The sequence below is a fragment of the Globicephala melas genome, chromosome 12 (assembly GCF_963455315.2).
Source record: "Globicephala melas chromosome 12, mGloMel1.2, whole genome shotgun sequence".
NCBI classification, from domain to species: domain Eukaryota; kingdom Metazoa; phylum Chordata; class Mammalia; order Artiodactyla; family Delphinidae; genus Globicephala; species Globicephala melas.
Window position 1 is genome coordinate 27539324 of NC_083325.1, and position 15468 is coordinate 27554791.

At 37.6% G+C, this 15468-nt stretch overlaps 1 protein-coding gene across 2 annotated transcripts in view; it reads right to left on the bottom strand.

Moving 5' to 3' along the window:
* ALMS1 (ALMS1 centrosome and basal body associated protein) overlaps positions 1-15468 on the bottom strand; it is a 228570-nt gene that overhangs the window by 166589 nt on the left and 46513 nt on the right. For both annotated transcript variants that reach the window (XM_060309646.1, XM_030877577.2), the window contains one exon: positions 15267-15426. In XM_060309646.1, the coding sequence (XP_060165629.1) occupies positions 15267-15426 (160 nt within the window). The remainder of the gene's footprint in view (positions 1-15266; positions 15427-15468) is intronic.

Here is a 15468-nt window from a genome sequence, read left to right on the forward strand (position 1 = left end):
ACTCAGCCATTAAAAAAAAAGATGAAATCTTGCCATTTGCAACAACACAGATGGACCCTGAGGGTATTATGCTAAGTGAAATAAGTCAGAAAGAGAAGACAACACTGCATGATTTCACTCATATAAATAAGAAAATAAATAATAAATACCCGAACAAACAAACCAAACTAAAAAATACACACAGATACAGAGAAGAGAGTAGTGGTTACCAAGGGAAAGGAGGGTGGGAGGTGGCTGAAATGGATAAAGGGGGTCAACTGTATGGTGACAGAGGGAAACTACACTTTTGGTGATGAACATGCTGTAGTGCATACAGATGTCGAAACATAATGTTGTACATATGAAACATATTTAAAAATGAAAAATAAACAGATTAAAGAACATTTGTTCCAAATGATTTTCTAATTTTTCAAAGTTTTTACATGTTTTGATCATTACAAATTAATAGTGACATCTAGTACCTAGAAGGGAACAAATGAGATAACAACCAAGGAGTTAAGATATACAGCCCAGATCCTTGAAAGATGTGTTACACAAAATAACGAGTCCCTACTTAAGAAGACTTCAGCAGGAAGGAAAAGATTAGTAAAGGAAACTAGAAGAACTACTGCAAGTTAAGCTGCAAAAAGTGTAGGAGGAGACCTGTGTTCATGAAGAAATTTCTGGCAGTTCCATATAAGCTTAAGGACATACACTTCAAACTGTCAGAAGCAATGTTGATAATAAATCCACTATCATTTTTGAAATATGTTTGCATATGTAAGGAATACATGATGATGTGGCACAGTTGTAGAGTACTACCCTCTCAGCCCTTGAAACAGGAATAAATATGCTGACTGTGAACGTTACAACATTACTATATATCTACTGAATTCTTCAAAATCCATTTTTAGGGGAAGGGTTGAAGAGAAAAGTCTGGACATGAGGAAGAAGAGAACTGCCCAGAAAAAGACTATAGTATTCCAAAAGTTTATATTGATGCCTTTTAGAGACAGACTAACAACCTGGTTAGGATTTTCTGAAGAACTGTTTACCCACTGGAGCCAAATGCTTATTAACATAGAGGGTTTCTATGGGAGACAAAGAGCATAGTTTTATTTCTCAAAGTATAATCTGAAATCCTCTATGACCTCATTTAATAAGAACAACAAGCAAGTACTTTATTTCTCACAGACAAAATGAGATGCAATTCCAGTTTTGTTTTACATACAACTAAGGGCTTCTTATTAGTAATCATCAAGTGAATTATTATGGATTATTAATATTAGCACACAAAAATAAATTAGCATACTTCTGGATTTCAAGACCTCCAATTCAGTCACCACTAACAGGTCTGGCTGTCCTGAAGAGAATCTATTTTGTCTGCACAGCAAGTACACTGAAATTCCTGCAGTTTTAAAAAGGATACTGGTAATATTTTAAGTTGGTCTTTGTTTTCATTGTTGTTATTCTTGCTCTCTAATTATGAACTACTGTAACTTTACTGTTTTTACAATTTCCTAATTAGTAATTACTGATAACTAGGTAAGTATAATTTTTTGTGGGTTATTTGGTTAATCCTTGAGTAAATTGATAGATGTTTGTATCAACATTAACCTAAGTCTTCTCAAACCTAGACTATAATACATGTATATATTATAGTTCAAATAGAAATTCTTGATACCATTATTGACAAAGCAGATGTAAATATAACCCTTCCAAAGTGCCTATAGGGACTTCCCTGGTGGTCCAATGGTTGAGAATCCGCCTTCCAATGCAGGGGACGTGGGTTCAATCCCTGGTCGAGGAACTAAGATCCCACATGCCGTGGGGCAACTAACCCCACATACCACAACTACTGAGCCCGTGCGCCACAACTAGTGAGCCCACGTGCTCTGGAGCCCAAGCGCCACAACTACAGAGCCCGTGCGTCGCAACAAACAGCCTGCATGCTGCAGCGAAAGATCCTGCGTGCCGCAACAAAAGATCCTGCATGCCGCAGCTAAGACTTGACATAGACAGACAGACAGACAGACATACATATTTTTTAAAAAAAACAAAGTGCCTATATAGTGTGATACTTTATGGATGTTGTCTTGTTGACAAATGTATGTCATCTGAATAACTTGCAACGCAATATCAAGTTAAATGTAAGAAAACTGTTGAGTTTATAGAGCACTGTTTTGTAACATGAAAATCACATACAGAAGCTCATTAGATAACCTCACTTTTTTGTTGCTATCACTAAGTTCTTCTTCTATGTGAAAGTGGTATTTGGTAAGGTAAGTGGGCTATAGACTCTGCATTCCTAAAAGGGCAGCAGTTCCTAAAAGCTAAAGAACTACTGGTCTTGTGTAAAGATCATGAACCCTGCACTCAGACACAGGCTCAAATCCAAAGTTTACTATTTCCTAATAGAATAACCAGAAAGTCAGTTCCCTCATCATACCACCCTCATATGGTTGTGAAGGTTAAATGAGATAAGTATGTAATATACCTGGCAAATAGTAAGTGCACCCTTACAGAAGGGAGGGCAGGTGGAAGATGGTATTTTGGGTCTTGCTTCCAGGCCCTTCATCTTTCAGAGAATGCTCCCAACGTCCTGCCCCAAACCAAAGTCACATCTCCGAGACAGAAACCAAACAAATAACGTGAAGTAGGCTAAACCAAAGACATGACTTTAGTTGTAAATTACGGCAAGAAAACTAATGGATAATTAAACCAATTAAGGTTGTGGTCAGGGATCACAAACCCTAATAACAACCAAACAGCATAAAAAAAGGCATATATGCATACAAGTCATAGAGATGGCCCCATATTAATGAGATCAATAAAAGCTTTTAATACAAGAAAAAAATCCACAAGCCTTCATAATAACAACTGAAATAAAGTTGTTTATATGATTTTTCTTTTCATTTAACCCACTTTCTTGAGAACTGATCTCCCCAAAAAGGACAAAGCCTACCTCCTTATTTCACCCATCTCTTACTGAAGTCTACCCAGACATCTAATTCATTTAATATTCAATAATTCACTAAGTCCTTCAATATGTACTATTTACTAAGCACCTCTCATGGCCAGAAGTAAATAAAATATTAACAAAGCCCCAGCTCTACCCTCAAAGAGTTTAAAGTCTAGTGGGAAACAGAAATAAGTAAACAAGCAATTACTATACTATGTGTTCAGAGCAGTGATGAATGTGAGTGTTTATAGAATACCATGAGAACACATATACAAGGAGTACTGACTCTTTCTCAAGGACACATGGTGAATGGTGGAAACCAGGAAATATTTCCTAGAAGACATCTAAGCTGAGAATGAAAGGATGAAGAGTTGGGCAAAGATGGGGCACAAGGAGTAGAGGAAGAAAGTCATCCAAACAGAGAAAATAGCATCTGTAAGATCAAGGAGACTAGAGCACCTAGCATAATGAACGAATAGCAGTAGTTCAATATGATCAAAGAGACAAGTGTGAGGCTAAAGAGGTGAGCAGGGACCTCCTATGACATATTAAGGAGTTTGGAATTTATCCTGAAGGTAGCAATGGAAAGCAGGGGTTTCAAACTAGAAGTGATATTATCAAGTGTGTCATGAAAAAAGACTATTCTGGCTTAATACAAAGAATGGATAGGAAGGCAGAAAAGATGACGAGTTTCCTATTACTAATGCAATAATCCAAAAAGGTGAAAACAGTAGTTTGAGAATCATAATCAAAAGGACTGTGTAAATGGACAGGGGTGAGAGCAAGAGTAGAAAGAGAAGTTTCTAGCTTGGCAACTAAGTAGATAGATGCCCATTCACTAAGAAGAAAGAGTACTTTGAAAAGATGATGATCAGTTCCGTGGAGTTCTGGGGCTATAGTGCCATGGGACATATAAATGAAGATTTTCTATAGGTAGTTAGCCACAAACATCTAGAGTATGAGACACATCTGGACAGAGTGCTACATTTGGAAGTCATCAGCCACAGAAAGTAAATGAAGCACTGGGAGCAGATATCAGCTCAGAAGAACTTAAGATCCTTTCTTGCACAAAGCATTGTTTCCTACCATGTTCCTGCTTGCTGCTGTAAACAAGCTGAGGACAGCCAGTACTGTTCCACTGACTGATACTCTTTAAGTTAGGAAACAACCATCAAGATTTTTCCATGCCTTTATTATGTGCCAATATTTGTGTTAGGCATTGAACAGAAATAAAATGTGGTGCCCTTTATACATGAGGATTTTAATAAACTGTAGGTGTGCTATTTATGGTGAGGTTACATAGGTATTTAACATTCAAAAAAAAAAAGGAAGAACAGTATGGAATGAAGTAACCAAAAATCCTCTTAGAAAAAGTGGGGCTTGAGCTAGGCCTTAAATTATAAGTAGAATGTAGAGATGTGAAGAAAGGAACTGGCATTCCAGGGAAGGGAAAATGTATAAGTAAAATACCAGGGTAAGGAATGAACATGACTTTAGAGGTAGAAAAGTAAACAAAAATAACAACAATAAAATAGTTTGCCTGGAATGACCAAAATGTACAAACTTAAAGCTGGACAAATAGAATTCAGAAGGTCTTAATCAGCCAGAAGAGTTTAGATTTGACAGAGAAGAAAGAAATACATTATCACTGATGTTTAAGAAGAATAAAAGAGTTGGGTTTAGGGAAGATAAAAGGTGGAATAATGTAGTGATTAAGAATGCAGGCTCTGGAGGATATTGCCTGGGTTCACAACTGGCACTCCAATTTACCAGCTATGGGGCAAGTAATTTAACCTCTCTAAACTTCATTTTGCTCAGTTATCAAATAGGATAATAGTAGTACCTAACATCGTAAGTTAGGTATAGATATAAAATAATATGATCTATGGAAATGCTTAACAAAGTAAGCAAGGAATGAATGTTAGCTATTATTTTTAGTTCATTATGGGGCAGATTTTAGAAAACCTAGGGAAAGTTCATGGCATAGGTGTCCCTACCTTCTGTGGCTAGAGATCCCTGAACTTATTCAATGTTGCCTGAGAAAGATCTTTACTTCACTTCTTACCACCGTGACTCCCTCATTTGATGATTTCTACCAACAGCCCAAAGACAATAATGCCTCCAAAGTTCTCACATATTCAAAATTCCAGTTGTCTTCTCGTCACCAGACAAAAAGAGTATAAACTCACCTTTCTCTGCTTCTCCCTGTAAACAATTCAACAGAAAATCATAAAAAGACTCTGAAAGGTTGGAAAGTGGAAGGCCAAATGGCTAGGGACCACACTTGAGGAACTTGAGGAACAACACAACACTGAGTTCCCTGGATTTTCTTTTTAATTCTCATATATCCTGAATGGACCTAGGTGAGGCTAGTGTCCTGGAACCTGCACCAAGATGGGGAAGGAGGAAGAGAAGGCCTGGATGGAATCTCCTAACCCTCTGGCCAGCAACTGATTCCAAATCTCCTGATTTCCAACCCAGTGACAGAAGGCAACCCAGGTCAGTGCTTTCCTCCCCAACAGTACTGGCAGAAACTTAAGAGAGAAGCCCACCAGCACTAAGAGGCCCAGAGAGCTGGCCCAGGAAAAGTCAGTATCCTAGAAGCCCAGAATTCCTACATCCCCCACCTAAATGTACCAGGAGGCCTAGAAAAGCACTTTTTGCCCCGACTGATGGCAGGAGCAAGAATCAAGTGGGAGATCCACTGGCATCAGGTGCCCAGGGAGCAGGCCCAGGAAAGCATTCTTCACCCTATGGGCCAATATCTCCCACTTTCCACTCAACAGCAGTAGGCCTAAGGAAGAGCATTCTACCGCATGAGCAGCACCAGCAGAGATCAAGCATGAGCCTCAGCAGCACCACTGAGCAAAGTAGACTATAATGCAAATCTGCTTTGTTCAGTGAAAACTGAAAACTAAACAGTCTCTGAAACCAAAGCCCATACAAGTAGGCCAGGACCTATATGTTACATATAAATAAGACAACTGAATGCTAAAACAGATTAAATAGGATCCAGTCTCTTACTGTAACATTCAAAATGTACAAAACACAATTAAAAATCATTCACAATATCAAGAACCAGGAACATCACAGCTTGAATGAGAAAGATAATCAGATGATTCCAACCTCAAGGTGAAACAGATGATGGAATTATCTGACAAGGATTTAAAAAGCAACCATCTTATATGCTTGAGCAAGCAATTAAGAATGTCTTGAAGAAAATGAAATAAGATAAAATCTCAGTAAAGAAACGTAAGTTATAAAAAAGAACAAATGGAAATTGAAAAAAATACAGTAACAAATAAAAACCTCATTTGAGAGGCTCAATGACAGAATGGAAATGACAGAAGATAGAATAAGTGAACTTGAGGACATATCAATACAATTAATAAGTCTGAACAACAGAAAGAAAATCAATTTTTAAAAGACAGGGGCTCTTGGGCTATAACAAAAGCTCTAACGTTCATATCAACAGAATGGCATAAGCAGAGGAGAAGGGGGGTGGGGGTGGGGAGGGAGGCGCTAAAAAAAACTATTCACAGAAATAATGGGAAACTTCCCAAATTTGGTGAGACATATATCTACAGGTTCAAGAAGTTAAGTGAATCCCAAATACGAAACTCAAAGATATCCACACCAAGACACAACACAATTAAATTTCAGAAGATATAGGAGAACACCAATTTGAATGATAGTAGATTTCACATCTGAAAACATGGAAGCCAGTAAGAAGTGTTATGCCATTTTGCAAGTGCTGAAAGAAAAAAACCATAAACCATTAATTCTATGTCTGGCTCAATTATCCTTCAAGAATGAATGAGGAATAAAGACACTTTCAGGTAAAGAAAATAAATCTGTCACTAATAGACTCACCCACATAGAGGGGCTGAGAAATTCTCCAACCAAAAGAAAATAGCAGGAAAAAAACCTGAAAGTTCATAAAGACCAAAAAAAACAAAAACAAAAACCACAACAGAATGGATAAAAATAGAGGAAATATAACAGACTTTCAGTCTCTTTATGAGTTTCTTAAATCATATTTGATGACTGAGGAAATTGTCTAACACTATTTGCTGTTGTACTCAATATATGTAAACGAAATATTAAAACAATTATTATTTTTAAAGTGGGAAGGGTAAAGGGAACTAATTCTACTTCACTCTCAGAGGTGAAAGTTGATACCAGTAAACAGTTATAAATTATGTATGTATATTGTAACACCTAAAGCAACCTCTAAAGAAACAATACAGTGCAATATACTCAAAATACTATAGATAGATCAAAATGTTCCTGTAATCCACAGTAATTCAAGAAAAGAGAAACAGAGGAACAAAGAGAAAACAAATACAATGGCAGACTTTAAGCCCAGTATATCAATAATGGTTTTAATGCAAATAGTCTAGTACACCAACTAAAATACAGACATTAACACAGTGTTTAAAAAAAATACAACTATATGCCCATTGTGTTTGAAGAAAATCCCTTCAAACACAATGACATAAGAAGGTTGAAGTAAAAAGACAGAAAAAGAAATACTGTACAATTTTTTAAAAGCAGTAATGGCTATAATAGCAGATAAAGTAATCTCCAGAATAAAAATAATTACTCAAAACAAAGAGCATTACCACATAATGATAAAAGGATAAATTCACCAAGAAGATTTAGCAATCTTACACGTGTATGCAACCAAATCCAGTGTGATGTGACAAAGGCAATAAGAAATGGGAATGAAAACTAAAGGAGTAAAAACTAAATCTGATTAATAAACAAAATATCTGTTCCTTTTCTGTATTCTCTATTGGCTCCCCTTTCTCCTACTATATTCTATAAAGTTTTATCCTTGGAATTTTGCTGTTCTCTATACTCAGGCTCCCCCAGAGAGCTTATCTATTCTTACAGCATAATTTAATCATGGGTTGTTGAAGTCTTTGAAATTTGTCTTTCTCATTTCCCATTTTTTCAACTGCTTCAGATGTCAAGGCAGCTGAATCTAATTTCAGGCTTTTCCCCAAACTACTATCACTCAGGAGCTCAGGGTCTTACTGGGAGGAATGAGACATAACCAAATGGTACAACTGGGTGCATCAATAGAAATAAAGCATAAGGTAAAGAGGCTGAACAGAGAGGATGTCTTGGAAGACAGGCTGCAAAAGAAGAGCACAAAGAGTGACCTACCTTCACCTAGTTCCCCACTTTTAGAGATTTACCCCAGGCACGGTAGGCTGAGAATACTGGGCTGCGGCCCCACCCTACCTTACTAGTAGGATGGAGGTTCCACTCCAGAAGAGGCGATCCAAGAAGACCAGAGAATACCATCCACACCCAACACCATTCTTATAAAGAAGGGACGTGTTACTCCAATGTAAGTGGGTCACTGTTCCAACTCCCAGAGCAATGTCACAAAGCTTTTTCCCAGAAGAGGCAAGCCATATGAACAGAGAGCTCCACATATCTCCATAAGCAGACTGACTTCATTTGGAATAGAACACGGAGAAGTTCAGGCCTAAGAACACCAGCAAAAACAATGGTGATCACAGTAAAGCAATTAAGAGGAAGCTGCTTGCTACATGATATGAAAAAGCCACACAGTAGACAAGCTAGAAGTTTAAAAGAAAGGCTCAAAGACTGACCTAAAAGACTACCTCTAAGAAAGGGCCTTACAGTAACTGAATCAGACCAGGAGCAATTTATGCCTCAAGGCATTGTTGAAAACAATACAGCAATCAGCTTAGCTGAGGCTAACAGCTGATACCAATATTGCAAGACAAACAAGAAGATTAACAAGGAGATGAAAGAGACAGTAAAAGAGAACTCAGTTAAAGCCACAGTCACAGGAGGAGGAAATGGATGGAGACCACAGTCAGGGAGGCTGTACATATACCAAAGACTCTGCTTTTGGGACTTCCCTGGTGGCGCAGTGGTTAAGACTCCATGCTCCCAATGCAGGGGGCCTGGGGTCAATCCCTGGTCAGGGAGCTAGATCCCACATGCATGCCACAACTAAGGAGCCCAACGGCTGCAACTGACAGGGCACAACCAAATAAATAAAATATTTTTTTAATAAAATAAAATAATCAAATGCAAATCCAATTTAAAAAAAAAGACTCTGCTTTCCAGTGAGGAAATTCAGAAGGTGCATACTGCAGGGGAAACAGACTTCACTTCCAAACTAGTCACTAAATAACCAGACAAGCAAAACAATAACAAATATTCTCAGCCCAGAGAGGGAATCAGTAACCAGAGCTGCAACAATATATTATCTAAAATGTCCAGTTTATAACAAAGAGTTGTGACACACGCAAAGAAAAAGAAAAGTGACCCATTCACAGGAAAAAAACAAGCAATAGAAACTGCCTTTAAGGAGACCCACATTTTGGTTTTAGCCAGCAAAGACTTCAAAGCAGTTATTATAAATATGTTCAAAGAAGAAAAGGAAACCATGCTTTAAAAATTAAAAGAAGCTTCAATGAAATCCCTATTAAACTACCAATGTCATTTTTCACAGAACTAGAACAAAAAAATTCCACAATTTGTATGGAAACACAAAAGACCCTGAATAGCCAAAGCAATCTTGAGAAAGAAAAACGGAGCTGGAGGAATCAGGCTCCCTGACTTCAGACTATACTACAAAGCTACAGTAATCAAGATAGTATGGTACTGGCACAAAACCAGAAATAAAGATCAATGGAACAGAACAGAAAGCCCAGAGATAAACGCACACACATATGGTAACCTTATCTTTGATAAAGGAGGCAAGAATAGTGGAGAAAAGTGGAGAAAAAAAGGAAGCAAGAATAGTGGAGAAAAGACAGCCTCTTCAATAAGTGGTGCTGGGAAAACTGGACAGCTACATGTAAAAGAATGAAATTAGAACACTCTCTAACAACATACACAAAAATAAACTCAAAATGGATTAAAGACCTAAATGTAAGGCCAGACACTATCAAACTCTTAGAGGAAAACACATGTAGAACACTCTATGACATAAATCATAGCAAGATCCTTTTTGACCCACTTCCTAGAGAAATGGAAATAAAAACAAAAATAAACAAATGGGACCTAATGAAACTACAAAGCTTTTGCACAGCAAAGGAAACCATAAACAAGACGGACAGACAACTCTCAGAATGGGAGAAAATATTTGCAAATGAAGCAACTGACAAAGGATTAAACTCCAAAATATACAAGCAGCTCATGCAGCTCAATAACAAAAAAACAAACAAACCAATCCAAAGATGGGCAGAAGACCTAAGCAGACATTTCTCCAAAGAAGATATACAGATTGCCAATAAACACATGAAAGGATGCTCAACATCACTAATCATTAGAGAAATGCAAATCAAAACTACAATGAGGTATTACCTCACACTGGTCAGAATGGCCATCATCAAAAAATCTACAAACAATAAATGCTGGAGAGGGTGTGGAGAAAAGGAAACCCTCTTGCAGTGTTGGTGGGAATGTAAACTGATACAGCCACTATGGAGAACAGTATGGAGGTTCCTTAAAAAACTAAAAACAGGGCTTCCCTGGTGGCACAGTGGTTGGGAGTCTGCCTGCCGATGCAGGGGACACGGGTTCGTGCCCCGGTGCGGGAAGATCCCACATGCCGCGGAGCGGCTAGGCCTGTGAGCCATGGCCGCTGAGCCTGCGCGTCCAGAGCCTGTGCTCTGCAACGGGAGAGGCCACAACAGTGAGAGGCCCGCGTACCACCACAACAAAAAAAAAACACAAACTAAAAACAGAACTACCATACGACCCAGCAATCCCACTACTGGGCATATACCCTGAGCAAGCCATAATTCAAAAAGTCATGTACCACAATGTTCATTGCAGCCCTACTTACAATAGCCCGGACATGGAAGCAACCTAAATGTCCATCGACAGATGAATGGATAAAGAAGATGTGGCACAAATATACAATGGAATATTACTCAGCCATAAAAAGAAATGAAATTGAGTTATTTATAGTGAGGTGGATGGACGTACAGACTGTTCATACAGAGTGAAGTAAGCCAGAAAGAGAAAAACAAATACTGTATGCTAACAAATATATATATGGAATCTAAAAAAAATTAAAATAAATTGGTTCTGAAGAACCTTGGGGCAGGACAGGAATAAAGACGCAGACGTAGAGAATGGACTTGAGGACATGGGGACGGGGAAGGGTAAGCTGGGACGAAGTGAGAGAGTGGCATGGACATATATACACTGCCAAATGTAAAACAGATAGCTAGTGGGAAGCAGTCACATAGCACAGGGAGATCAGCTCAGTGCTTTGTGTTCACCTAGAGGGGTGGGATAGGGAGGGTGAGAGGGAGAGGCAAGAGGGAGGAGATATGGGGATATATGTACACATATAGCTGATTCATTTTGTTATACAGCAGAAACTAACACAGCATTGTAAAGCAATTATACTCTAATAAAGATGTTAAGAAAACATTAAAAAATAAAATTAAAAGAAAGTAATGGCAATGTCTCATCAAATAGAAAATAAGCTAATAGAACTTACAAAAGAAGCAAATGGAAGTTCTGGGGTTGAAAAGTACAACTAAAATGAAAAATTTCCTAGAGGCTCAACAGTAAATAGGGACAGACAGAAGAATCAGTGAATATGATGATAACAGAGACTATGCAAGCTGAAGGACAGCAAAAAAAAAAGAATAAATAAAAATGAACAAAGGCTCAGAGAGCTATTTGACAAGATTAAGTGTACTGACATATGTATAATGGGGGATATCTGAGACAGAAAAGAGCAGAAAAAAATAATGGCTGAAAACTCCCCAAATTTGATGAAAAACATTATCCTACACATCTGAGAATCCCAATGAACTCAATGATAAACAGAGAGATCTATGCCAACACATCATAATCAAAATCAAAATGCTGAAAGATGAAGAGAATATCCTGAAAGCAGCAAGAAAAAAAACAAATCACATACAATGGAACACTAATAAGAATAGCTGATTTCTCACCAGAAACAATAAAGGCAGAATACAGTGAGTGGAAAGACATATTCAAAGTGCTGGAAAAAACTGTCAACCAAGAATTCAAAACCCAGCAAAACTATCTTTCGAAAAGATAATATAAAAACATTCCCAGATATACAAAAACTGAGAGAATTTGTTGGTGGCAGGCCCATCTTACAAAAAATACTAAAGGAAGTTCTTCAGGCTGAAAGCAAGTGACACCAAACAGCAATTCGAATTTACAGAACAAAACAAATAGTGCTAGTAAAGATAATTATGTTAGGTAATTACAAAAAGACAGGACACTTGCATATTTTCCTTTCTTCTAACAGATTTTAAAAGCAAGCTTACATAAAACAACACATATATAATTGTATTATTGGGGCTATAACATATAGAAATGTAACATATTCAACTATAACATCAAAAGGAAGTACATGGGAGCAAACTTAGAGTACAGCAAGGAAATGACACTGGGTGATAACAAATCCACAGGAACAAATAAAGAGAATAAGAAAAAAGAATAAATTCAAATATTAATGTAATAAGCTCTATAAATATAAATATTTGCTCTCTCTACTTCTCTGAGCTTCTTTAAAATACATAAAATTATATAATTATGACAATGTAACAATCTACTCTTGGGTTTGTAACATATAGGTGTATTATGTATTATAATAATTGCAAATACAAAGAAGAGGGAATAGATCTATATAGGAGAAACATCTCTGTATCACACTAGAATTTAGTATAAACTGGGAGTATATTCTGGTAAGATAAATTTTATAAACCCTAGAGCAACCACTAATAATATAATTTTAAAAATTAGCTAGGACTTCCCTGGTGGCGCAGTGGTTAAGAATCCGCCTGCCAATGCAGGGGACACGGGTTCGAGCCCTGGTCCGGGAAGATACCACATGCCGCAGAGAAACTAAGCCCGTGTGCAACAACTAACGAGCCTGCGAGCCACAACTACTGAAGCCCACATGCCACAACTACTGAAGCCCACATGCCACAACTACTGAAGCCTGTGCACCTAGAGCCCATGCTCCGCAACAAGAGAAGCCACCGCAGTGAGAAGCCCACACACCACAACAAAGAGTAGCCCCTGCTTGCCGCAACTAGGGAAAGCCCACATGCAGCAACAAAAACCCAACACAGCCAAAAATAAAATAAATAAAAATAAATAATTCACTTTTTAAAAAGTAAAAATTAGCTAGAAAATTATTAAAGAAATTAAAATACTGGAAAATATTCACTTAATGCAATAAAAAGCAGTAAAGGATGAACAGAAGAACAAAAGAGTCATAAGGCATATGGAAAAGAAAAAGTAAATCAGCAAGTATAAATCCAATGTTATCAATAATTACATTAAATGTGAATGGATTAAACAATCACATCAAAGGCAAAGATTGGGGCTTCCCTGGTGGTGCAGTGGTTGGGAATCCGCCTGCTAATGCAGGGGACGCGGGTTCATGCCCCGGTCCAGGAGGATCCCACATGCCGCGGAGCGGCTGGGCCCATTGGCCATGGCCACTGAGCCTGAGTATCCGGAGCCTGTGCTCCGCGACGGGAGAGGCCGCAGTGGTGAGAGGCCCGCATACCGCAAAAAAAAAAGGCAAAGACTGTCAGTCTGGAATTAAGAAATAAAAAGATACAATTATAAGCTATTTACAAGAGATACAGTTCAGTTTCAAAAACATAAATAGGTTGAAAGTACAGGGATGAAAAAAGATACAACATTCAAGCAGCAACCATAAGAACTGGAAAGTCCACAGAGACATAAGACAAAATAGACCTTAAAACAAAAAAATATGTTTCTAGAATTAAAGAGGGACAACAGCAAAAAGGTCAATTCATCAGGAATATATAACAATTACAAACATAAATGCACTTAATATCAAAGTCTCAAAATATATGAAACAATTCTGACAGAAAAGGCAAAAACAGACAAACAATAATAATTGGAGACTTCAATACCCTACTTTCAAAAATGGAGAAAACTAGCAGAAGATCAACAAGGATCAGAAGACTTGAACACTATAAACCCACTAGAACTAAGAGACATGTATAGAACACACCACCTAACAACAGCAGAATGCACATTTCTTCTCAAGCGCAAACCATACATTCTACCGGATAAACATGGTAGGACATAAAACATGCCTCAGTTAAATTTAAAAGCACAAAAATCCTATAAAGTATATTAGGAAATAGTTTAGATGAATTAAAACAAAAACACAACAAGCCAAAACTTAAGGCACACAGCTAAAGTAGTGTTTAGATCTATCAACGTAAATACCTACATTAAAAAGAAAAATCTCAAATCAATAACATAACATTTAGGGAAACGTAAACCAAAACTACAAGATACCACTTCACAGCCACCAGAATGGCTATAATCAGAAAGACAGAAAAACAAGTGTTGTGGAGGGTGTGGAGAAACTGGAACCCTCATAATGCTGGTGGGAATGTAATATGGTGCATATTCTTTGGAAAACAGTTTAGCAGTTATTCAAAATGTTAAACACTGTTACCATGAACGAGAAATTCCCACTCCTAGATATATACCAAAGAGAAATAAAAATAACAAATACACAAACCTGTACGTGAATGTTCATAACAGCATTATTCCTAAGGGTCAAAAAGTGGAAAACAACCCAAGTGTCCATCAACTGATGAACAGGTAAACAATATGTGACATATCCATCCTATGGCAATAAAAAGGAATGAGTACCGATATACACTATAACATGGATAAATCTTGAAAACGTACTCAGTAAAAGAAGCCAGCCACAAAAGATCTCATATTGTATGATTTCACTCACATGAAAATGTCCAGGATAGGCATCTCCAACCTCAGCTGACTTCTCAGAACTACTGCCAATCCATCTGCTTATCCTTGGTCAGCTCCATCCCCTATTCACTTCAACATAAATTCTAAGCCTTCACCAAGCCACTCTCCTCAAATCCCTTAACTCACCTCCACAACTCTCAACCTCCCTCAGCAGACAATCTTGCTTTCTACCTCAAAACTAATCTCTCAGTTTCCTCTCTGTAAACGTGTATCTGTTCTTATGCTCATTTAATTCCCTTTTCCCTTCAAGTCACAGAAAGGAATATAGAAACAAACTGACTCTAATATCAGACTCCTCCATGTAATTCAGTTCTAAACACTGTCATGAAGAATGCAATGAAAATCAAATGGTTCATCTAACAAAAGATCTGAGGATCTATAAATACACCTAATCCAAAGTTAACATTATTGCAGGAGTTCAAAAGTAAAAAATTAGGCACAGCAAGATATTTTTAACAAGCTAGTCATAAGGACACTTGATATCTCCTTCTTTACATACCTGTTGAATGTTTGAAAGTCCCTGGCACAGTGTCAGGAGATACCCTCAACATTCTGAGATCTGAAGAGTGATACTCCAACTCTCTAGTTGGCTCATGAGGAACAGATGGAGGCAATACAGATGCAAAAGACTGATTAATGTCCATATTAGAAAGACATACCTATGAAAAGAGATAAAAAATGAAGAAAATAAGATTAATTTT